Genomic DNA, 23461 nt, shown 5'->3' on the forward strand with positions numbered 1-23461 from the left:
ACAGAGCAACTCGCGAGATTTTGTGAGGTACGATGGGAACCCTCATCTAAGCGAGACAGCCAATAGCAAAGGGCGAGGCGGGGCCGCAGAACGATTATTGTAACTGGCAGGCAGGAGAGCCAATCAAAAAGCGGAGGTAAGTTCGGCCCAGTGCCCAATGGGCAGCGAAAATCCTCCCATGGTTGAACTGCCACGATTGACAGGTAGGGCCGTCCAATGAGATCGCCGCGCCCTTTCTAACTGCCCAATGAGCGAGCGGGGCTGGGAGGCGCGCGACAGCACAATTCCCGCCCCCCCCGCGGGAGCACGGGGCTAGCTGGCAGACCGACAGCCCCGCAGGCCAATGGGAACGCGCAACGCCAGGCGGTGGGTGGAGCTCCCCCGCGGCGGCAGCCAATGGGTGAGGGCACCGCCCTGGGCAGCCAATGGGCGCGGGGGGGGCGGTGCGCGCTGCCGGCGCGGCTCCCAAGATGGCGGCGGGTGCGTGAGCGGGCGGTCGGGGAGGCCCGGCGGGAGCGCGGCCGCCGCCGCCATGAAGGGCAAGGAGCGCTCGCCCGCCAAGGCCAAGCGCTCCCGGGGCGGCGAGGACTCGGCGTCCTCCTCCTCCTCCTCGCGCGGCAGCAAGAAGCCGAGCGGCTCGTCCGGCGGAGGCGGCGGCTCCAACGGCGGGAAAGCGGCGGCGGCGTCCGGCGAGAGCAACAGCGGGAGCGGCCGGCGCGGCGCCCACGCGGACAAGGGCGGCCGCGCCGGCAGCCGCGAGTACGAGACCGGCTCGGCAGCGGCCGCGGGCGGCGGGAGCCGGCACGGCTACAGCGGTAAAAGCGCGGAGGCGTCGCGGAGCAGCAGCAGCCGCGGCGGTGAATCGCGGGCGGCCGCCGCCGCCGCCTCCTCTTCCTCCTCCTCGTCGGAGCCGGGCGGCGGCGAGTACAAGACGCTGAAGATCAGCGAGCTGGGCTCGGCGCTGAGCGACGAGGCGGTGGAGGACGGGCTTTTCCACGAGTTCAAGCGCTTCGGCGACGTGAGCGTCAAGATCAGCCGGCTGCCGCCCGGCGCCGGCGCCGCCGACGAGCGCGTGGCCTTCGTCAACTTCCGCCGGCCCGAGGACGCGCGCGCCGCCAAGCACGCCCGCGGCCGCCTCGTGCTCTACGACCGCCCGCTCAAGATCGAGGCCGTCTATGTCGGCGGAGGCAGCGGCCGCCGGCGCAGCAGCCGCTCCCCGGCGCTGCTGGACAAGGAGTCTCCCTACGGCACGGCGGCGGTCGGGGCGGTGGCGGCGGCCGTGCGGCACCCGCCGGCCGGGGCCGCACAGCGGGCGCTGTCCCCCGCGGGCAGCGGCGGAGCTTTGGGATACCGGGACTACCGGCTGCAGCAGCTCGCCCTGGGCCGGCTCCCGCCCCCGCCGCCGCTGCCGAGGGAGCTGGAGAGGGAGCGGGACTACGGCAGCTTCTACGAGGCGCGGGTGCGGCCGGCCTACGGGCTGGAGCGCGTGGCCGGAGTGGCGGCGGCCGGGGGGTTCCGTGGAGGAGGAGGAGGTGCCGGAGCCGCCGGTGAGGAGGAGATCAGCCCTGAGGATGACCAGAGAGCCAACCGCACGCTGTTCCTGGGCAACCTGGACATCACCGTGAGCGAGTCGGACTTGCGGCGAGCGTTTGACCGTTTTGGGGTCATCACTGAGGTGGACATCAAGAGGCCGGGGCGTGGGCAGACCAGCACCTATGGGTTTCTTAAGTTTGAGAATCTGGACATGGCGCACCGGGCCAAGTTGGCCATGTCAGGGAAGGTGCTGCTGCGCAACCCCATCAAGATCGGGTACGGGAAAGCCACCCCGACCACCCGGCTCTGGGTGGGCGGCCTGGGGCCCTGGGTGCCCCTGGCTGCCCTGGCCAGGGAGTTTGATCGGTTTGGCACCATCCGCACGATCGATTACCGCAAAGGGGATTCCTGGGCCTATATCCAGTACGAGAGCCTGGACGCGGCGCAGGCAGCCTGCACCCACATGCGGGGGTTCCCCCTGGGGGGGCCGGATCGCCGGCTCCGTGTAGACTTTGCCGACACAGAGCATCGGTACCAGCAGCCCTACCTGCAGCCCCTGCCCTTGCCACCCCCGGCTCATTACGAGCTTGTGGCGGAGGCGGCTGCTTTTGGGGCTCACCGGGGAGCCCCCCCTGACCCTCTCCGGGGGGCCCGGGACAGGACGCCACCGTTGCTCTATAGAGACCGTGACAGAGACCTTTATCCCGAGACAGAGTGGGTGCCCCCGCCGCCCCCTGTGCGGGACCGGAGTAACCGGGCAGCTGCCTATGACCCACTGGAAAGCCTGGAGCGCCGCCGGGATGGGTGGTCCTTGGAGCGGGACCGCGGGGAGAGGGAGCTGGGCAGTAGCAGTAGGGATCAGCCTAGGAAACGGAGACTGGCGGAGGATGGAGGCCGGCACTTGGACCGTTCCCCTGACAGCGAGCGCTCCTCTTCCTCCCGAAAGCGCCACTGCTTGGCCACAACCTCTCCCCCGGACCGCAGCCCCGAGCTCCTGGGAGGCCGGGAGCGTTACAGTAGTGACCCCGAGCGCTCATCCCGCTTGCTCCTCTTGGAGCGACCTTCCCCCATCCGGGAGTCCCGCCGGGGCAGCCTGGAGCGGGGGCAGAACGAAAAGCGCGACCGCAAGAATTCCGCAGAGCGGGAGCGCAAGCACCGCGCCGCCACTGCCGCCGCCCAGGAGTGCAAAAGTCCGGCCAAAAAGGACGAGCGGGCGGCGGAGGGAGGTGGCGGAGGCTCCCGGCTCAAACCTCCTCCCCAGAAACAGCAGCAGGACGGAGCAGCGCAGGCCGGGGCAGCGCCCAAGCTGTGCCTGGCTTGGCAGGGGATGCTGCTGCTGAAGAACAGCAACTTCCCGTCCAACATGCACCTGCTCCAGGGGGACCTCGGAGTCGCCAGCAGCCTCCTCGTGGAGGGAGCGACGGGGGGGAAAGTGGCTCAGCTCAAGATCACCCAACGTCTCCGTCTGGACCAGCCCAAGTTGGACGAGGTGAACCGGCGCATCAAGGTGGCGGGTCCCAATGGATACGCCATCCTTCTGGCTGTGCCCGGCGCCTCCGACAACCGCACCGCGGCCGCCGAGGCCGCCACCACCTCCACGCAGAGGCCGCTCAGGAATCTGGTGTCCTACCTAAAGCAAAAGCAGGCTGCTGGGGTGATCAGCCTCCCTGTGGGGGGGAACAAAGACAAGGAGAACAGCGGGGTCCTGCACGCCTTTCCGCCCTGCGATTTCTCCCAGCAGTTCCTGGACTCCACGGCCAAGGCGTTGGCCAAATCAGAGGACGACTATCTGGTCATGATCATTGTCCGTGGGGCGTCCTAAGGCCCTCGTGTTCTGTTCCCAACCCTGCCTACTCCTCCATGCAGCCCCTCCAGCGTGTGCCAGGTGCTATGGGATACAGCCTTAGCCAGCCCTGTCATTATTTTAAATAGATCTTTGTTTGTAGGTGACTTTCCCGGGCCGATTTTCTGTTATTACATTTTTCTATAAAGGTAGAAGCCAGAGAGGTTGGTTAGGAGTAGCGTGAATAGGATATTTTGAGAATTCCCTATCAGTGGGGACAGCAGGAGGCTCAGCCTGCTTTGATTTACAGAAAATAGAAAAATAAGAAAAACTGGGGTGGGGGGGGAGGGGGGAAAAGAAAAACTCCCATCTTCTTAATTTAGATTCATGTCCTTTTTTCATTTCATGTATTTTAAAGCAAGTCCCAAGAGCTCGTCCTTGAGAGAGCTCCAAACCGAACAGACCAGATTTAAAGCACTCAGTGGAAATGGAAAACCACACTTTAATAACAGACTGGTGTCAGCTCCTCTTTTGAGTCCTTGAAATTCCCTGTCAGCCTCAGGCCCCTTTGGGGATCCCTTCCCTCGGGAGCCGCAGTGCTTTCCCCGTTGAGTCGCGTGGCTCAAGGTCGACGTTTTTCAGGTGAGCAGCAGCTGCTCTCGGGTACACAGCAGAACACTGAATTCCTTTTTGGAAAGGGGTTCCTTTTTCATCCAGCCCCCCAGGTGCATGCACTGAAACTGGGCTTTTTAACAGGTGTATTTCCCTGATTTCCCAGTGTATCCCATTTGTGCACTTTGGGTTTGTAGCAGTGGTGAGGTTTGGTGAAGAGCTGAGGACTTTGTTGCAAACCAGGAATGTCTTGTGCTCACTCTGGTGTGCAGGAAACAAGGAGGTGCTTTAAGGAGAACTCGAGTTTTATTGTGGGGTTTTGGTTTTACTACCTTTTTTTTTTGTTTGTTTGTTTTGTTTTCCAAGAGTTGCAGGTTCAGTGGGGTCTGGTTCCACAGTGCAAACTGAGCAAGTAAGTGCTTCTCTCCAGAGATGCTTTTCATTCTGTGATAATTTAATTACATAAAAGTTCTCATTAACATTTTACCTCTTTGTTAATAGCAAGGAACTGCTGTCTGCTAGGGACTTTTCAGGTACAGTGTGCAGCGGGCATTACATGAGGTTTATCATGGGCACCTGGAGTAAAGTGGTTTCAGCATCTTGGAGAAATATTAAAAATACTCCAAGACGCTGAGGTTTGAGCTCTTGTTCTTGTGATTCAAGGATGAAATAATTTGCAGGTTGTTGTTTGTTTTTTTTTCCAAATAACATGGTTAATTTTTTCTTGTTTTTCCCCAATCATTTGGCACTTTTCTCCAGCTGTCTCAGCCACCTTTGGTAATCCAGGCATTTAGGAGGGAAGAAGGGATCTCAGTCCCTGATGGGATCTAATTCCATGATACTCTGTTTAACAACCAAAAGGATGTTGCAGCAGCTTCTAAACTGAAGTGTAAATCTCACTGTATCTCTTTACAGGCCCCAAAATTGTAATCTTGCACTTAAAGCCAGAATGTAATCTTGCACTTAGCCATGTTTTCAGGGATTTGGGCAACGGAGAAGCAACTTTGCCTCACTTGGTCCATGCTCCAATAGATTCCTTGGATAATCCATACAGGCACAAGTTGATTTCTGTTACAACTTGCATGGCAAAAATCAGATTCAAAGTGTGGATTAGGATGTGAATAGGAGATGAACGAGGAAATGTCTTGAATGTATTTTGTGGGTGTAACTGAACTTGCTTGAGTTTCTGTCACAAAAATAGAAATTTTTGTTATTGAGCCACTTGTCAGAGAAGGCTGTGGTTTAAGAGGGCTTTGATTCCTTTATCTGCCCAGGATGAGTGGACCCAGTATCCCAAACATCGTTGTGAACTGAGAATTCCAATGTGGTAGCATCTGTTAAACGCAGATTTTGTTTTTATAGCTACTTTTCTTTCTAAAAATGAAAAGGTGAAAGCCTCATTGAATGCTCTTAAATTTGAGGGTAAAATCCAGGATTTCTGGGTTGTCCTTCTATGTGAATGTAAGAGATGGCAGAACTCAGCTGTTCAGCTTACTGTTAACAACGAGAATTTTTGGGAATGACACCGGCAATGCAAATCACTGTGTTTAAGATACAGCATGTTTACCACTTACTGCAAAGAATGTTTGAATTGGAGCAGGTGCCTGTTGTGTGTCAGCAGGTGATCAATGCTGCAAGTGCTGCTTGCATTCAAAGGGAGTTTTCTCATTTCATCTGACAGAAATCACTTGCAAGAGTTTTCTAGGAAAGAGACTTGAACGGCTGGGTATTTGAATCTGCCCAAAACCTGGGGGAAAAAAGCACTAAAGTTTGTGTTGGACGTTTAAAGTCACTGAGAGCAGCGTTTGTTCCGCTGATCCGCAGCAGGCACCTGTTTAAAAACCCATAAAACTTGGGGTCAGCACAGCTTGTCAAAGCCAGCTTGGTTTGGGAGGCCTTTTGGGAAGAGCATGCTAGGTGCACTTCCACTTTTCCTTGGAAAATCGCGGTGGTTCCACCTGCCACTGGCTGTGAAATTGTGCTGTGCTGGAGGGCAGCAGGGAACAGGCAAGGCTGTGCTTGACTCCAGGTTTTCTGGTTCCTTATTTAATGGAGCACCTGCTTCTTTGAATCTGGTTTACTTGTGGTTGCTGCTCTGTTTTGTAAGCAAGGGTTTGAGCACCCTTTGAGCGTTCTTGTGGCAGAACTTTGGCAGCATTTTTTTTTTTTTTTTGCCGGCGCTGAATTCCCGTGCTGCCATCCCGGGCGGAGCAGCCGGGCAGGCTGTGCTCTCCTCCTTGGTCTGAGGTGTTCCCCATTGGAGTAACTGTCCACTGAAGTCGGCTTGGCCAGGGCTGAAGGTTTAGAAGCCTGTGGGTGATACCACTGTGTGTAGAGCAGAGCAGATGTAGCAGTTGTTGGCTCTCTCCTTGTGTCTGGCATTACGCTGCTCTGGCGAGAGCTCAGTATTCCCTCCCGACCTGGTGTGCAGCTGATGTTCTTCTATTTCATTAGTGTGTTGAATTAGCCTGGAAAAAGGATGTCCTTTTCCTGAATCATTTCATCCTTGTGCTTTATGCTTTGGGGAAAGAACCTCAAATGACTCGTAGTTTTGTCGGAGATTTTAGTTTCTTGTTTTATTTCTTTCAATTGGAAACTTTGTGCAACTTCCTTGGCCTCTGGCCAGTGGCTTTGTTTGCTCCCGCCGAGCTGCTGCCACAGGAACACCGAGGTTATCCTCAATCCAGAGGTTTTGGGGACACAAATACCAGCACATCCTTGTCAGCCTCGCAGAGAGAAAAGGGCATTATTGCCAGGCAGACAAACCTTGCCCTCTCTCTCTTTTGTTTCCTACAAGGATGTTAAAGATAGAATATTTTGGTGACAGCTTTTTTGGTCTCTATGGAGAGCCAAGTTTTATGAAGAACGAGTTTTAATTTCTTGCGTGGGTTTGAGAAGCCTCTGGTTGATGGTAACTGAGGTGAAAGGCCTGAGGTATTAATTGGGAGGAGGAGTGAATCAAAATTGTGAAGACAAGTTCAAAAACTCTGAGGACTCAGGGAAAAATGGCTTGGAAAATGGTAGTTCCTGGCTCTAAGCAAAGCAGTGTTGAGGGCAGTGCTCCTGGGGAGTGCTGTGTACCCAGAGGGGAAGAAACGAGCCACGTGGCTCTAGAGCTTTTGGGGTTCTTTCCCCTTTGTCCCCCTGTTTATTTCTTTATAGCACCGAAGGACAGATATTCCAATGATTGCTAGACTGAACGATGAGGTGATTTTTGTATCAGGCTTAAAGCAGACCGGGTGGTGCAGAGAATGGTTCATTGAATATTCATCTTTCTGCAGTTCCGATTGTGTGAAAACGATGGCTAGGAGATATGACTTGAATAGTAACAATTTGAAATGATATTGGGTGTGTCTTTGATTTGACCTTTTAATATTGGCATTGTCTGCTGTCAGAACTGCACAGCAAAACGAGAGCAGAAGAGCTGTGGAACACTACATTTCATGGTTTTGTTGATAAGTTGCCTTCAGGAAATACCCAGTGAGGAAAGTCAACCGAATTAGCAAGAATTAGGTTGGTTTTTCTCCTGGTTAATGATTTCGATGTGCCCCATCAAGTGTTACTGCGAGTTGAGTAATCATCAGTACTGTAAGCCTAGTTTAATCCTGGTCCAAAAAGAAGCCCTGCACTACTTGTTTTGCATCTATCCCTAGAAGGCGACTTCATTCCGAGGTTTCATGCCTGTGGGTGGTATTGGTGCTTTTTGAAGTCCAAGTAGAATATTCAGAAAGGCCTCGTAGCTCTTTATGTTCATCTGTATAATGTAGGGAGGGGAAAAACCCGAATCTGGTGTACACATTTGTATTGAAATAACGTTTTTTTTCCTCCTGCAAGCAAATCTGGTGGACTGCAGAAGACAACCGCATGGAATACCAAGCTCTAATGGACCTTTGGGAAGAGAAGCTGTGGCTTATGTGGAATTTACATGGGCCTCCTGGTGGAAGAAAGCTTATCTGTTTAGTATTTGTGCATTTTACTAAAATGGCAGCTTTAAAAAAAAAAAAAAAAAGTTGTGTATCTGCTATTGTGATGCCAATGCCCGTGTTTTAAGTGGAAAAAAAAAATGACCTCTTTGCTTTGTGCTGTGTACACAAGATTGCTGGAAAAGTAAAGGAATACCCTTTTTATGGCTCACACAGCTTAAAAGTAGCTGTCACTCAAACATGCGCTCACAGTTGAGCTGATTTTGTTTCATTCTAAATAAATTGTTTCTTTTGAGGAAAATGGTTTTTCTGCCTGGAAGTGAATTGACGACAAACGTTTGGCCCCTGTGTTGGCAGCGGAGGGGTTCCTGCTGCTGCTGCCCAATTGAGCTGATAGTTGTGGGTCTTGAGCAAGAAGCAGGGAGAGCACCGACACTTTTCGCGTTGATCGACCTGTGGTACCAGTCAGAAGAATTGTGTCTGATGGCCTTGCTGTGGCCCCCGTGTTTGCAGTGAAAAAGGGGTCACTTGCTGCGTTTCTCCTCAGCGGGACGGGGCAGCGGTGCTGCAAGAAGCAGGGAAGCACCACCCCGATCTGGGGCTTCGCTGGTTGGAAGAGCTGGAGTTACTGAATTTTAAGTTTCTGATTTATTTTGTTCACCCAACATGTTTGCCTTTAGTTTTGATTCTTGGTTTTTTTTTTTAATTTTGAAGAAAAAAAGTTTTGAAATTGCTTTGAATCGTGCACGTAAAACCTTTTGCACCAAAATTGCCAAAAGAAAAAGAGAAATGAGTCCTTAAAAGTGTTTAAATGCTGTTAATAAAGCCTTTCCTGCCGTACGCGAGGCGCTCCTCCATCTCCAGGGGCTTTTCAGCAGTTGTGGGTTTAGTGCTGAATGGATGAAGAGTTCCTGAGAGCTGGAGGCAGTAATTTAAAAACCTTTGCGTGGTGTCTCAGTGCCTTATTTTGACCGGTTTTGAAGCCAGTGGTTCCACACGCCTCGGATGTGCATGTGCCCTGCTCGCGTCCCGGCCGCGCCGCGCGCTCCCGCTCTAGTGCACATGGGGAGAGGAGAAGCCGGAGGCGGCCTGGAAACCTCGTGTGCTGTAGTTCTCCTGTCCCGGGGGCTCCTGAGCTTTGGAAGGCTGTTCCAAAGGAGCACAACTCCGTGTTTGCTGCAGGAGACTTCGGCCGTCGAGAGGAAGCCGCCGCCGCTGCATCGTCGTTGTGCTCGTGGTAGAATTCTTGTGACGTGCCATGAAGACACCTTGAAGGGCAGCTTGCCCTGTTTGCCTTGACATACTTTAACCTCCATGGATAAACCCCCTGCAGCCGGGCAGGATCTTTGCTAGGCTGCAGATGCCTCTCAGCCGACGGATGCTGTGGTTGTGCTCTGCAAGGTGTCTGTTCCCGGGGCAAAGCGCTGTGTAAATCCCTAAAACAGGTAAGGGGCTGGAAGAGGTTGGACTGAGTTGTAATGTAAAAGAAGATTGTTGTTCGCCTTTTGTTGTCTTGATTCTCCAGTTTATCGATGCTTACTAATTGTGTTTTCTTCAGCCACCGTGCTGCTCCACCCGCTCGGGAGTGAAGGAGCCAAGTCTTGGATGTGCTTCCCTGTTTATTGGGGGCTCCCGTTAACAAACAGGGCAGTGCACATAAAACTATGGGTTCTCAGCTTGGCAAGCTGGAGCTGTTATTCTGACTTCATGAACTGCTTGAATTAACACTGCTTTAACCCAGAGTGGTGTTTATAATTTGTATGTGTTGATAAGGAAAGCCAAGCCAATGATTTGGCGAAGTGTCTGTGTTTGTGGGATGCTGGTGTAATAATTTAAATGAAGCTTTTTGTTGTAAATAGGAGCAATTGCTGGTTATGAGGGAAGGGAATTGGAGAGGGGACACTCAGGAGATGCCTTTTCTTCTGGAAGTTGGTGTTTGTAGTTCAAATTCCTACTTTTTGCAGTGTGTTTCTTTGTGCTGTTGAGATACAACTGCTGAATCTCCTTTCAAGTGTTGTACAATAGGTCTGGGGCTGGTAGCAGTAATGGGAGATGTGTTCCAGCCCCTTTGCCTGGGCTGGGAGGTCGATGCTGACAGGAGATGGGTGATCTGTTAGTGCACCCCCAAAAGGGGATGTTTTTGGCTAGCTGGCCACCTGCTCAGGTATCCAGCTGGTTGTGTCAGGGCTTGGGCACTACCCCACCTTTTGGGTGTGCTTCGAAGTGTCAGTGGCTGTTCCTGGAGAGTTCTGCCTCTCTGAGTCAGATTTCAGTGTCTGTTTCACTGGGAGATGATGGTTCCCTGTCTCCTTTACATCATGCATTTATTGCAGAGGCTCGGAGGTGTCGTGGGATGTGCTGTGGGATGGTTCTCCTACGGTCGCTTGGCACTAGCGAGTTGTTTTTGGGGTGCTGGGTCTGCCCCTCTGCCTTCTGAAGGGCTTAGAGGGATGTTCCAGTGGCCAGGTAGAGCCAGTCTATTGTTAAAACCAGTCTCTTGGAAGGGTTAAGTGCTCTATATGCATCATATTAATTTGGCTAATGAGACTTCTGGGGAAAGTGGATTTATAACGAGAACCATTTAATTAACTGCACTGCAGCAGAGAGCGATGCGAGTGGATTAGATGGGAGCCGGTTATTTGAATTCACACATTTTTTTAGAACTGTGCTTTTACCAGCTGCAGCTGAATTAATAAGTTTAAAACATCAGATGGCCCAGATTCTGCTCTTGGCCAATAACAAGCTTGTGTTGGCCTCATGCTGCTGGTTTACTATGAGATGGAAAATGCTCTCGGAGGGAGCAAATGGTCCCACCTCGTGTCCCGAGGTCTGGGGCAAAGACCAGAAAGGGTTTGGTCAAACAGGCAGAGCACTGGGAAGGCTCCCGGGCTGATGGCTTTGTGATTCCCGTTGTGTCTCCTGCGGTTCTTGGCTCGGAGCCCTGTGCCTGAGTGTAATTAGAGCTGCCTTGAGAGCCGGGTGAGGTAAAGTCCTAAGGCACAGTGAGCTCTGGGGGACCGGCTCAGCTGCACTGCTCTGATGGGTTTGACAGGAGCCTCCTGCTGCTGGTCCTGTTTGTCCAAAACCCTGTTTGTGCTGCTGGAGGTGCCTGTAGCAGGAGCAGAGAACGTGGACAGTGGCACAAAGGTTGCCTGGTGTTTTTCCCCCTTTCTGTGCCGCTCCAGGGATGTATTAATTAAATGTTGGGGGTGTGGATGCTGTCACACACGCTGCTGTTGCTGTGCATTAATGAGTTGCCACCTCCCAGCCCAGCTCCTGTGCCCAGGTTGGGTTTGAGCTCGTGTGTGCTGTCCCAGCGTGGGGGTGGGATGTGCTCAGCCCCACGAGTGGATGAGCTGGAGATTAATTGTGGGTCACAGCTACTTCATCTCCTTATCTGCCCGCCTTCACCTTCGTTCCTGGTTCTGCAATTGCAGCCGAAGATGGGGCTGGAGATTTTTAGCTCTCTTCAGTATTTCCTGTCCCCAGATCAGTGATAGGTCAGGCCAGGCTTTAGCAATGCACACCACTTGACCCAGCCCCGAGCTGGCAGCTTGCCCTGGCGTTTCTGCCCTTTGTGCAGGCAAGCACTCGGATCCTCCAGCCAGGCTCTGCTTTCAGATGCGTGTGCTGCATTTCCAGGCTGTACAGTTGCACATTTGACATATGGCTGAGGACACACGTGTGTGCACAAGGGTTTGAGTCAAGGGCAGCCAGCCAGGTCTCCTGGGGTTCTTGTTAAGCCCTTGGAGGAGAGATGTCCTTTGGGCCATGGAGGTGTTTGCAGCCCCCTTGGCCAAGGGATTGCTTTGCTTGTTGCCAGCCTGGGCTGCTCCAGCTCTGACCCGGGCAGAGGTTCAGGGCAGGATGAGGTCCTGAACCAGCAGAGCTGCTGTTGTTGAGGTTTGTGGGGAGCACGTGGTGAGAAAAGGGGATGTTGATGTTTCTCATGCTGTTCCTCTGGGGTGGGTGAAGACAAAGAGTGTGAACAGAATACAGCAGGGACTCCTGGTCAGAAGCAGGACAAAGGAGAGTGGATTCAACTGAAAAGGAGAAATTGGGATTTGATATTGGAAGAAATCCTTCCTTGTGGGGGTGGGCAGGCCCTGGCACAGGGTGCCCAGAGCAGCTGTGGCTGTTCCATCCCTGGCAGTGCCCAGGGCCAGGCTGGATGGGGCTTGGAGCAGCCTGGGACAGGGGAAAGTGTCCCTGCCCATGGCAAGGAGAGGATCAAGATGAGCTTTAAGGTTCCTTCCAACCCAAACCATTCCAGGGTTCTGTGACTCTGAGACCTTTGGTTTCAGCTCTGCCAGCCCAGCTTGCCCCTCTGGCACTAAGGCACAGCAAGTGCTGAGCTCTCAGGTATCTGAGAGTGCCTTTGCTGATCCTCTGGCACTCAGAGCTGCACCCCAAGAGCAGCTTGAGGCTGGGAGAGCCCAGTCCCAGACTCCCATCCCTGTGTCCATCCTGTGTCAGCCTGGGTGGCTGTGGCTCCTTTCCAGCTTGTGCAAATGCTAGAGGGGCTGGAGCTCAGTTTATTGGAGTTCTCTTCGTCCCTGGGGTGTTGTAAAGACACCCTTTGCCTCTTTCTTCCAGAGCACAATCCTGGCTCTATCTTGCCCACGTGAGGGATATCTGTAGGGGAAAGTTTTGCAAAGCTTGGTGGTGGCTTCAGAGGCAAAGTCTGCTTTGGAAAAGAGACTTTGACCCATGAATTACTTCTGGAATTGTCCATGGCCATGAGCAAGAGCTCCCATCCCCTTTGTGGTTTCTGCAGGCTGGAAAGTTTTCCCATGAGGATCTCAGCTAAAATTAAAACTCCTAGGTTTTCAAACATCTGCTTTAATTTTTGTTCATTAGAGTTGCTGATAAATTCACATGGACTTCAGTGAAAACCATTATGGTATCTTTAAATATTTCCATTCTTATTTTCCAAACAACTCCCACCTCCTATGAAGGCCTTCAGCTCCTCAGAAGTGAAACTTTTAAATTCAGGCTCTGGTGAATTGCAGCCTAATAAACACGACTGCAGGATATGTTCCAGGCTGGGGGGGAAGCCAGCACCAAAAAAACTGTTCCTGTTATCAGTGTATGAGGGCAAGTAAACAGCCCAGACCTCAGGGTATCTGCCAGACAGGGTGAGGGAAGAACAGCCACGTTTCCTGTAGCTGGAAGGCCCTGTTGTCATATCCTTACCCAGCTATTTAAAATTGCTTTTGGCTTTCTTCATGTGGCTTAAGGTAAACACAGGAGCCTCGGCAGTGCTGGCAGCTGAAGAACCTTGTCTGGGCTGTGTTTTGTGCTGCCACAGCTGTGAAAAAGCCTCTTGTTCCTCTTTAAAATGGGAATTATGGAGATTTCCCCCCCTGTGGTTAATGAGTGTGCAGACCAGCAGCTTTGCAGTGGGATTGGGTTCAGACACCCCCTGGAAAGGTCCAAGGGATTGGGTTAAACCCAGAGTTCTTGCCCCTCACCCTGGTCTCAGCCCCCTGAGGAGGTGTGGGATTCCCAGACAGCTCTCCATGCAAACCCAGAGCTCAGGCACGTTGGAGAAACAACCAATAAATACAATAAGAAATAATCCCAGCCCAGCCCTTGGAGAGGATTTCATTGTGAGATAAAGATTGTTCCTTATTATATGATAAACGTCAGGATCAACTTCCTCTGTGTCCAGTGCCTGGGTTTGTTTGCTGTTGGCATCTGAGGAGTGCTGGGACAGTCACAGCCTTGGTTTTTAGTAGATTATGTTTTTTATCAAGGGCAGAGCCTGGACAGGGAGAGGTTTATTTTGTGTACTGTGCAATGCCTAAATGCATGTTCTAGGAGCTCTACCCTGCCTTTCAATGACCTAGAATACAGAACAAGGGAAACCTGCAGCTGGTAGCCAGGACACTCAGGGGTGTACAATGACTGTATAAATTAATAATATAAAATAATTCCAGTGGGAATGGGGGGTGCAGTGTGCTTCCTGATGTGATCTCAGATTGCACTGACTTCTGTAGCTTTGATAGACCCGAGCCGAGGCTTAGCAGCTTTTTATCCTGGCATGTGGAACATCATTTGAAGTGAGTTTAAGACCCAGCAGGTGCCCACCCCATAAATCAATCCTGGCAGGCACTGGGAGCAGGTCCTGGAGGCTGCCCAGGCTCCTCCTTCAGGATTTCACCTGGGAATAAATCACTGGCTGACAATGGAAAAGTGTTTCCTTCGCGGGAAGGGTGGCACCCTGCAGCCCAGCTGTTGGCATGGCACAAACCCTGCAGTGATCCTTACCTGCCGTGTCTTGTTGGAGAAGCCACTTCCATGTTTTCTTCTTCCTTTCTTAATCCTGTGGTGCTAAAATTAATCAGGATTCAGGGTGTCAGTCCTCTGAATGTTGGTGCTCAGAAAACTGATTATCTAAATGAAGTTGTTTTGGTTTTTTTTTCCGGAGGGGCTCAGGTGTTGCACCAGGTCTTTGTTGGGGTACAGTGGAAATTGGAGGCTGTGTTTTGGGTTCCTTTGGTCACTTGGAATCCTTCCAGCCAGCTCTGGTTCCCTGCAGCTCACTGAATCTTTGGAGAATTCTTTAGTGTTTGGTTTCTCTGCACCATGAATTTTAGAAGGTTTTTAAACCAGTGAATCCTGGTTAAAGTGCTTCCAAATGTGATTTCCCATCAAGATCCAGCTGGCCATGGAATATTATCCCACGTGCAGAGGGTGAGCTTGGGCAGGAAAATATTCCCCCAGCACAGGGCACAGTGCTGAGATTGGCACTGGTTTTCCAAGGGGTTTGATTTATTGTGAGTGCAGTTCTCTTGGAGACATCCAGGAGGCTGCTGGTGATTTCTTTCCCGTGCAAAGTGTGGAGATGCTGCCTGTGGGGAGCACGAGGGTTGGAAGGCAGGAGGGATCTGGTTCTCCACTGCCTTCCCAGGACCAGGAGGGATGCATGGGAGGGCCCTGCCCTTCAACAAAGCATTTTTCATGCTGAGGATCACTTTTAGCCATTGCTGCTGATTTTCTCTACCACAGATGAGTAAGGGAAGAATTTCCTTTGAGTAAGGGAAAAATTTTCAGGAATAATTTCTGCATGGAAAAGGTGGTCAGGGCTTGGCAGGGGCTGCCCAGGGAGCTTTGGAGTGCCCATCCCTGGATGGGAATCCAGGGACGTGGCACTCAGTGCTCTGGGCTGGGGACAAGGTGGGGATCAGGCACAGGTTGGACTCAGCAATCCAGGAGAGCTTTTCCACCTTAAAGATTCTGTGAAGACAGCAGGGACAAAAGGGATTTTCTAATCCACCTCAGATTGCAGCTTTTAACCTCATTTGTGTCCCAGCAACCCCTGTCTTGCATTTCTCCACACACCCTGTCGTGTTCTAACTATGCAAAACCAGCTTTAGGAAGTGATTTGCAGGATGACTTCAGTGGGATGGGAAAACCTTCCTGGAGGCAGATGTTCCCATGCTGCCCACTGCTGCTTTGTCTCTTGTGTTGTATGCTGCAGTGAATAAATGCCTTTGGTTTGCAGGGGAACTGAACCATCTGTTCTGTGCTTCCTTCCCAGCACGAGGTGTGAGCAGAGAAGTGTTTGACCATCAGAAGTTACCCTGGGCCTGCTCAGTGGGAAGACAAAGGTTTGAAGACTCTTCACCCCCCTCCCAGCCCACTGGCAGGATGGTGCAGGGCTCCTGGGAGGAGTTTCTCACTGTGGGCATTGGTTTCCTCAACAATTTTGGATAGACAAGAGGTAATTGTGGCTGGAGAAAGGTGCTTTGCCTGTGCAGGATTATTTTGGTGGTGCCCATCCATGGGCTGGGGTGTGGGAAATGGGAGCTCCTGAGCCCTTTGCTCCTCTGCAGAAGGAAAGAGGGGAGGACAAGCACTCCCATTTTGCTAAATAAGGGTGAGGAATTGGTGACATTGCTCTGATGGAGAGACAGGGCAGGACTCTCCTTAAGATCCTGGAGGTTTGGAGGGGAGCTTTGACGGAGCAGATGGGATGGGAGGTGTGGACACCACATCCTGCCAAGTTGTTTCTTGGTGGCAGAAGAGGTGAAAATATCACAGGGCTCGTGTTGAGCAGAGGCTTCATTTACAGGGAGAGAGCAGAGCACAGGGAGAGCTGCTGGAATTGTGCAGAGTGGGAGCAGCAGGGTGAGGAGCTGTGGGGTGGCTCTTCCTTTGCTTTGGTCCTGCTCTGTTAAAGCCAAAAGCACAGCTGCTCTCAGGGAGATGCAGAATAAATGAGGGTTAAAGCTTTAGGACTGGAAAACCTGAAACAAGGCTCCCACATAATTCCTGTTAGAGCAGCAAACCAAAGCTGCTGGCACTGTTTGATTTGGTGAGAGTGAGAGCAAGGAATTTTATTGTTTCAAGAGGTGAAAACTCCAATTTTTGAAAAGAAAGCTTCCTCCCTGCTGCAGAAGGGCTTGGCTGAGGCCTCAGTGCAGGATTGGCTGAGGATGGTACCTGTTCAACTCCCAGTGCCTTAAACACTTCAGGAATAATAATCTTAGCCAGAAATAATCATTTTATCCAGAAATAATCATCCAGAAATCCTGGTGTCTTGGAACACGTGCCCCTTGGGATCCTGTCCTGGAGGCAGACATTAACTGCTCCATCCTAATCACACAGTGCTGGATGCTGAGGCTGTAAAGGGATGATGGTTACAGTGTGACAGGACCATTCCCAAAGCACTTGCTGCCTGCACATTCCTGGGAGAAGCTGTCAAACAGCATGTGGAAAATGAACTCTTATGTAGCACTGATATTCCCCATTCCCTGTCTTTTTTCCCTCATTTAAGCACAGTTTCTTTGGCACTGCTGGATTTGGCCCATCAGCTATGGAGGAACTTTCTTACCTGTGACACTGTTGGAGCTCCTTGAAACTGTTATTCTGTAGCTTTTTATTAAATACAGACCACCTCATTTTGGGCTTGAAATAACCCATTTCACAGTTTAAAGGATTGTTTCTATAGGGGAAACAACTCTCTTGCTGCCTTACTATTTAAAAAAGGGATGAGGAATAAAAGAGGTGAGAAAAAAAAATAGGATAATCAAATCTCCTTAATAATTAAAAAAAGGAAAAGGTAAAAAGAAGGATAATTGCATTGGCTGGAATGAATATCCCAGGTTGACATAATAATTTCAAATACGTGGTGATAATGGAAAACATTGCATCTTCACTACTGGAAAGAAAGTCAGAGGTGCTGCGTTGTGTCTTACCCAACTAAATAAATGAATTAATTAGTCTTACCCATCCAAATGCAATCTGTGAGATGTGGTTGAGTGCAGGCTCAGCACTGGAGCTGCCTTTGTGTGTTGTGGAATCCCTGGGTGGTTGGGAAGCTGGGAAGGGCAGAGGAGGCTGAGGAGGGAGGGCTTTGGTCTCTGACTTTGCTGTGTCCTGCTTCTGGCTTTAATTAAAACTGGTTTTGCCTCCAGGTCCTCTGTGCTGTGCCAATAACTGTGCCTGGGAGGTGGAATGGCCCCAGTGCAGCATCCTTGCCACAGAGAGAGGGGCTCCTGGAGCAGCTGATCCTCATGGAAGTGTCACCCTGATGTCCCCAGGGCCAGCTGTGTGTGTGTGAATGGAATGAGCCGAAATCTCTGCTGTGCTCTGGCACCTGGAGCTGCTCATGCCACGAGGTGAGTGAGTCAGCTCTGCTTGGGAAGGACAGAGCTGAGGATTAAACGTGAGAGGCAGAAAAGCCCAGCTCAGGAGCAGAGGCACAGTGAAAGCCAGGCCTGCAGTTTTCCCATCGAGTCACGCCTCACACTGTGCATTTCTCAGATGGCTTTAATCAGGAGAAATATCCAGGTATACAGACCGAGTGTGGCAGCCAAAAATCCCAGTTTCCAGTGTTGCTGCTGTTGATGCTTCCCAGTACAGGCAGTGGCTTTCCCAGCATAGATGCAATCAAAGCCCAGCCTTTAAAACTTCAGCCAGACCCGGGGCTCTTGTTCAAATTGGCTTTTTTTAGCTTCCATTTTTGGGCTGAAGGCTCGAAGAAGAAGGAAATAGGTGAGATGAGAGCACAGGCTCCAGCAAAGAGAAAGGAGCAGGCGTAGGTCTGGGTGTAGTCATAGAGCCACCCTGCAGGAGAGAAGGTTGTTATTAAAGCTGTGGGATTTTTCTCAGTGAAAAAAAAAAAAACAACATTTGGGGGAGGTGGGCGGGAGGCAAAGGATGTGTGTTCTCATCTAAGAATTGCTCAGATATTTTCCTTAAATTATTTTAACTCTTCCTGGGCAGCATTTCCTGTTAGGAAATGACATGTGGGTTGTTTTGCCCAGAACCAGTTTTGATCCTCGTAGTGGACGTGGTGTTTAATTTACTTGAATTTAATCCCTGATTTTTTTTCTTTTCCTGTTTAAATGAGTGGGCCAAAAGTGGCTGATGGAAGATCCCATTGGATTGATGGGGTGACTTGCACGTGCTGGGATTTACAACATCTGGGCTGCAAACCCCCTGTTCTCCAGCCTTGCCTTCTTGTGAGCAGACCTTGTCTAATAGGAGAGAGCCCAGGCCAGGAGCTGGAGGTGAACTTGATAAAAGTAGCTCTGGGAGGACTTAAAAGGAAAAGCTGAATTCCATGGAGCGCCAGGAATGTCTGGAGGATGCAGGTCGCCTTTTAAAGTGACCTCCAAGTGTTGGGTTTGGTCCTGGAAAATCTTGGGTCTGGGCAGTCCTTTGAAAAGTGGGGAATTCCTCACTTTGAATTGAAAATCTGCAAAGTGGGAGATGATGCTGCACATAAAACCCCGAATCCAGTCCCAAATGTGGAGTGGGATGGGTGGGTGTGGGGCAGCAGCCGAGCCAGATCTGCTGCTGGTGTGCAATGCAATTCCTCTGGAGACATGAATGGAATCCAGACATCCACGGGCTCCTTTGATTTACACCAACAGCACATCTGGCCCAAACCTGGGATTCCTGAACCCAGGAAGGGACACGGTACAGCCCCTGAGATCCTGGAGGGTGCTGGTAAAATGTGGGATGTGTGCTGCAGGGAGGCACTGACATTTGCCTGCTGTAGATTTCCAGAGCTGCAGGAAGGTTTTCTGCAGCTCAGGAAAAGCTGCTTTTGCCCACTTTCAGTTTCTGTTGGCTCATGGCTGTCTCGGGGGGTGTTTGTTCCTCAGGGATGTCGTGAGCTGCAGCTGGGCAGGAGCATCCATCCCATGGTGCTGCCCTGGGGACTCTCCCATGACCCTGAGGTTCTTGTGGAGTGCCTCATTCCCAGGGCTGGGATCTGCTTTTGCTGCCTGGAAGTCTCAAAATCTCGAAGGGATTTGGAGAGGAGAGGGGATGCTGACGTAGTTATTTGTGAGAGGAACAGGACAGAGTGCTCCAGTTGAGCTCTGATTTATTGCAGTTATTCTTAAAATATCCTTCTGGGTATTGGTTAATTTTTTATTTTTTTTTTTTACATTTTCCTGGGGTTTTTTTGGTGCTGAATGGGATTTAGGTGCAGTGGGATTTACCAGCATTGCCTCAGTGGCAGCACAGCCATCAACTTCCATCACAGCCCAACCTTTTGAAGCAATTCCAGTCTCTGTGCCCCCAATTCTTTTCCAAAACAATAATCACTTCTGCTGCAGAAAGCTGAGCTAGGAGCTTGTGGTGTCCAAACCCCAGCAAAGCAGCAGTTTTGAAAGGAATGCTGGTAAATCCCAGGCACCAATGTAATCCAAACTAAACATTCCCAGCACTGCTGGTGCTCCCAGCTGGCTCAGGCTGTCTGCTGATCTTTAATCAGAAGTTTTATTTATTCCTGATGCCCTGAGGAGCAAAATTCAGTGGGAAGGTGAAGGTAAAATTTAAAAAACATCTGAATAGGTGTGCCAGCAGAGCTTTTGGGTGACTCCATCCTCTTCCCTTTCACCACCCAAATTTCCTGGGACTGGAGTTCATGCTCTGGGGGCTGGAATCTCTTGTAGAATTTGCATTACATGCTTTAGTTCAGCTCTTTTGCACTTTGAGTCAGTGATTTGTACTGCTTGTGGGAATAAACTGTGCCCTTCTCTCCTCAGCTGGCTCGTGGCTGCCAAAATAATGTTTGTTCTGGTTTGGGTTGGGTTTTTTCAGCATGGCAGCATCCAGAGGTGTCAGTGGCTGGGGAGCTGTGAAGGAAACTCCAAACTTTCCCTTTGGGTCCTGCCAGCTGCCCCTGGATTCCAGGGCTTTCAGCTGAACACATTTACAGGTAAGTCACCTTTTCCTTGCATTAGGCTTTGGTCTAGTATGCAAATTAGGCAGTTTTAACCTTTGCAGTTCTCATTATCCATCATCATTATTTCCACTGCATGAAAGCACTTGAGGTTGATAAAATTGTAATTCTAAACTCAAGGGTTTTGGGACATGAGAGCACCCAAAATCCCAGGGTCTCCCAGAGCATTTAAATGCTGCATTCTGCAAGGAGCAGATGGTTTTGGACACTTGTTCAGGAGTTTCTGGTCTCACTCAGTTTTCACACTTAAAACTGCATTGGAAGAGAAAATTGCAGAATTAATCTTGGATCCCAAACCTGGATCCTGAGCTCTGGATTGTTTCCATCTTGCTCTGCCTGTAACAAGATGGATCAGGAAGTGTTTTGCTTCTTGGTTTTATTTGGCCTTTTTTTAATCCCACCTGCATTTAGCCTGATTTCTATGGAAAGCTTTCTGCAGAAAACCTGCTTGTTTTACAAACCCACTGCAGAAAACAAAAAAGCTCCCCATTAGTGAAAATATATTGCAGGTGGAGAAAATGTAACTGCAGTATGAGCAGTTGGATAAAAGGTGTTTAGCTCCTGCTGGATGTTCTGTGTCAGGGGATTCGGTGGGATTGAGGGATTGCTTTGTGCTGAATGTGCACCTTGTGGCAGCAGCAGAGATCTGCAATCCAGGCTGTGCATCACCCTGGCACTGGGAAACTCGTTGTCAATGAAATGTTTTGGCTCCTTGAAATTGCATCCACAGACAGAGCATGACCAGCCCAGGGATATTGATCAGGAATATAAATCTTTTCCTGTGCTGGTGGAACAGCAGCATTGCTGAAACTTTGCACGGAGCTGCAATTTACAGAATCCTTGGCAGCTTTGAGCCAAGTGCCTCTGCAGGCTGGGGGCAGCTGATTTGGAGTGCAGGGAACAAAAAATGATGGTTTGAATTGGAAAGGACCCTAAAACTCCTCCTGTTCCACCCCTGCCATGGGCAGGGACACCTCCCACTGTCCCAGGCTGCTCCAAGCCCTGTCCAGCCTGGCCTGGGACACTGCCAGGGATCCAGGGGCAGCCACAGCTGCTCTGGGCACCCTGTGCCAGGGCCTGCCCACCCTCACAGGGAGGAATTCCATCCCAATATCCCATCAGTCCCTGCCCTCTGGCAATGGAAGCCATTCCCTGTGTCCTGTTCCTCCCTCCCTTGTCCCCAGTCCCTCTCCAGCTCTCCTGGAGCCCCTTTATGCCCTGGAAGGGGCTCTGAGCTCTCCCTGGATCCTTCTCCAGGTGAACATTCCCAGCTCTCCCTGGCTCCTGAGCAGAGGGGCTCCAGCCCTTGGAGCATCTCCATGGGCTCCTCTGGACTCTCTCCAGCAGCTCCACGTCCTCCTGGTGTTGTTCTGCAGGGCTGAGGCATCTCTGCAGGTGAGGACTCACCTGGGCAGGGCACAGGGGCAGAATCCTCCCCCTTTCCTGCTGCCCTGGGGGCACTTGGCTTTTTGGGCTGCAGGAAAGGAAAAGCTTTGTCCTGGCCAAGCTGTTTGGAGGAGAACAAGTCCCCTGCTCCTTAGCAGAGGCTGGACTCTCATTTCTAAGCACTTGAAATCTCCCAAATCCTCCCAGCTGCCTTGGTTTCCTGGCAGAGGGAGAAGAGCAGAGGCTTTTCATGCTCCTTATCTCTGGGCCCAGAGCTCTGGTGGCTGAGCTGTGTAATCTCTGTCAAAACAAGAGATTACTGAGGCTTCTCCTGATGTTCCAGTGCCTCTGCCTGGTGGGAATGTTGCTGAGCCTGCCCTTGCTTTCCCTTCCTCTCCTTGCTTCCCCTCCAGTCCAAGTTCAGTGTTATTTTATCACCATTGGGAGTAAAACCCATGATGATGTGCTCATTGTCCTGCTGTGGTCAAGGCTGAACCGTGCACGTGGGGCTTCCCTGCATTTTCCAGATATTCCAGGCAGCATTTTCCAAGCTGCTGGCTGCATTTTGCAAATTCCCAAGCAAAATGTTTCCTGTCTATAAAAATACTTTTCTGAAATAGGATTTTTTTCCTCTCTGTCTGAACAGAAACCCCATCCTGGGATGGATCCCTGTAGGAGAGTGAACCAGCAGTGTTTTATCCCTGGATTTCTGGGGTGAGTGTGTGTTTTATATAACATCACTTACCTGCTAGAGGGGGTCCTCCCATGGCTGCTATCCCTGCAAAGAAGGCAGCAAACCCCAGGTAGCTGTGGAGCTTTTCCACACCCACCAGATCCACCTGTTTGGAAACCAAAATGGATAATTAGTGAATGAGTTCATAGGACTGCCTATGCACAAGAGATTAATTGATTTTTTTAATTATTATTTTAAGCACAAGAGAGATGATTTGATTCTTTTTCTGGGGAATTTCCTCTTCAGCTGCAGCTTTGGAAGGACTTTGCCCCTGTAGGTCTGATCCAGCCTGGAATGTGTTTGCCTCCTTAAGGCAGGGGTGGAAATCACTGCCATGGGAGATGCTTTTCTGCCTTCCAGCTGCCCAGACTTTGAGGAAGGAGTTGTAAATTCTAAAAGCCTTCCAGAAAGAAATGCCAAATTATAATGGTGCCTCCCTACCTGGATCAGAGAATCCTGGAATGGGCTGGGTTGGAAGGGACCTCAAGCCCATGGGCAGGGACACCTCCCACTGTCCCAGGCTGCTCCAAGCCCTGTCCAACCTGGCCTGGGACACTGCCAGGGATCCAGGGGCAGCCACAGCTGCTCTGGGCACCCTGTGCCAGGGCTCACAGGGAACAATTCCTGCCCAATTCCCAGTTTCTCCCCACTATCACACTATGGCCCTGTGTTCAGAGCACCCTCCAGCTCAGACACGTGTGGGTGCAGCCGTGTCCAGTTTGGAGCAGTCTGGGATGGGATTTGGATGCACAGAGCATCCTCAGTGCCCCCAGGGCAGGCAGAGCCAAGGCCACCCTCCCAGGGAACTATTAATTCTCAAAATCTAACCCTGCAATTCCTTCCAATATCCCATCCATCCATGCAATTCCTTCCCAGAACAAGAGGTCACAGTCTTAAGCTGCATCAAGTGAAATATAGGTTAGATATTAGGAAAAAGTTTTTCACAGAAAGAGTGATCAAGTACTGGAATGGTCTGCCCAGAGGGGTGGTGGAGTCACCATCCCTGGATGTGTTTAAAAAAAGCCTGGATGTGGCACTTGGTGCCATGGGTTAGCTGAGGTGTCAGGAAACAGGTTTGGACTCGATGGTCCTGAAGGTCTCTTCCAACCCAGTGATTCTGTGATTCTTGTGATTCAATATCCCACCCATCCCTGCAATTCCTTCCCAATATCCCATCTAACTCTAATTCCTTCCCAAAATCCCATCCATCCCTGCAATTCCTTCCTAAAATCCCACCCATCCCTGCAATTCCTTCCCAATATCCCATCTAACCCTGCATT

The 23461-nt window shown here is 51.1% G+C and overlaps 2 protein-coding genes across 5 annotated transcripts in view; one reads left to right on the forward strand and one right to left on the reverse strand.

Annotated features, from left to right (window-relative positions):
* On the forward strand, window positions 1-23447 carry RBM15 (RNA binding motif protein 15). 3 transcript variants are annotated; one of them, XR_015808721.1, is made up of 5 exons: window positions 1-136; window positions 7763-9296; window positions 15398-15580; window positions 17277-20038; window positions 22095-23447. XR_015808721.1 is itself a non-coding variant. In XM_088180189.1 (2 exons), exon 1 carries the CDS (start codon window positions 344-346, stop codon window positions 3353-3355), a length of 3012 nt encoding a protein of 1003 aa, XP_088036315.1. In that variant the 5' UTR covers window positions 250-343; the 3' UTR covers window positions 3356-3958; window positions 7763-8152. The 3 variants fall into 3 exon arrangements, 1 of the variants encoding a protein (XP_088036315.1); XR_001402831.2 differs by lacking the exon at window positions 1-136 and adding an exon at window positions 3965-4340; XM_088180189.1 differs by lacking the exons at window positions 1-136; window positions 15398-15580; window positions 17277-20038; window positions 22095-23447 and adding an exon at window positions 250-3958 and having other exon boundaries at window positions 7763-8152.
* SLC16A4 (solute carrier family 16 member 4) overlaps window positions 17614-23461 on the reverse strand; it is a 13903-nt gene continuing 8055 nt past the window's right edge. For both annotated transcript variants that reach the window (XM_014872820.2, XM_014872819.2), the window contains exons 8-9: window positions 22194-22287; window positions 17614-17928 (exon numbers count right to left, since the gene is read on the reverse strand). In XM_014872820.2, the coding sequence (XP_014728306.2) occupies window positions 17774-17928; window positions 22194-22287 (249 nt within the window). In that variant the 3' untranslated portion in view covers window positions 17614-17773. The remainder of the gene's footprint in view (window positions 17929-22193; window positions 22288-23461) is intronic.

Source organism: Sturnus vulgaris, chromosome 29, assembly GCF_052056855.1.
Source record: "Sturnus vulgaris isolate bStuVul1 chromosome 29, bStuVul1.hap1, whole genome shotgun sequence".
NCBI lineage: Eukaryota > Metazoa > Chordata > Aves > Passeriformes > Sturnidae > Sturnus > Sturnus vulgaris.

Excerpts from the sequence above, each read along its gene's own strand:
- RBM15 (XM_088180189.1), top strand. The coding sequence starts at position 344 with ATGGGAACGCGCAACGCCAGGCGGTGGGTGGAGCTCCCCCGCGGCGGC.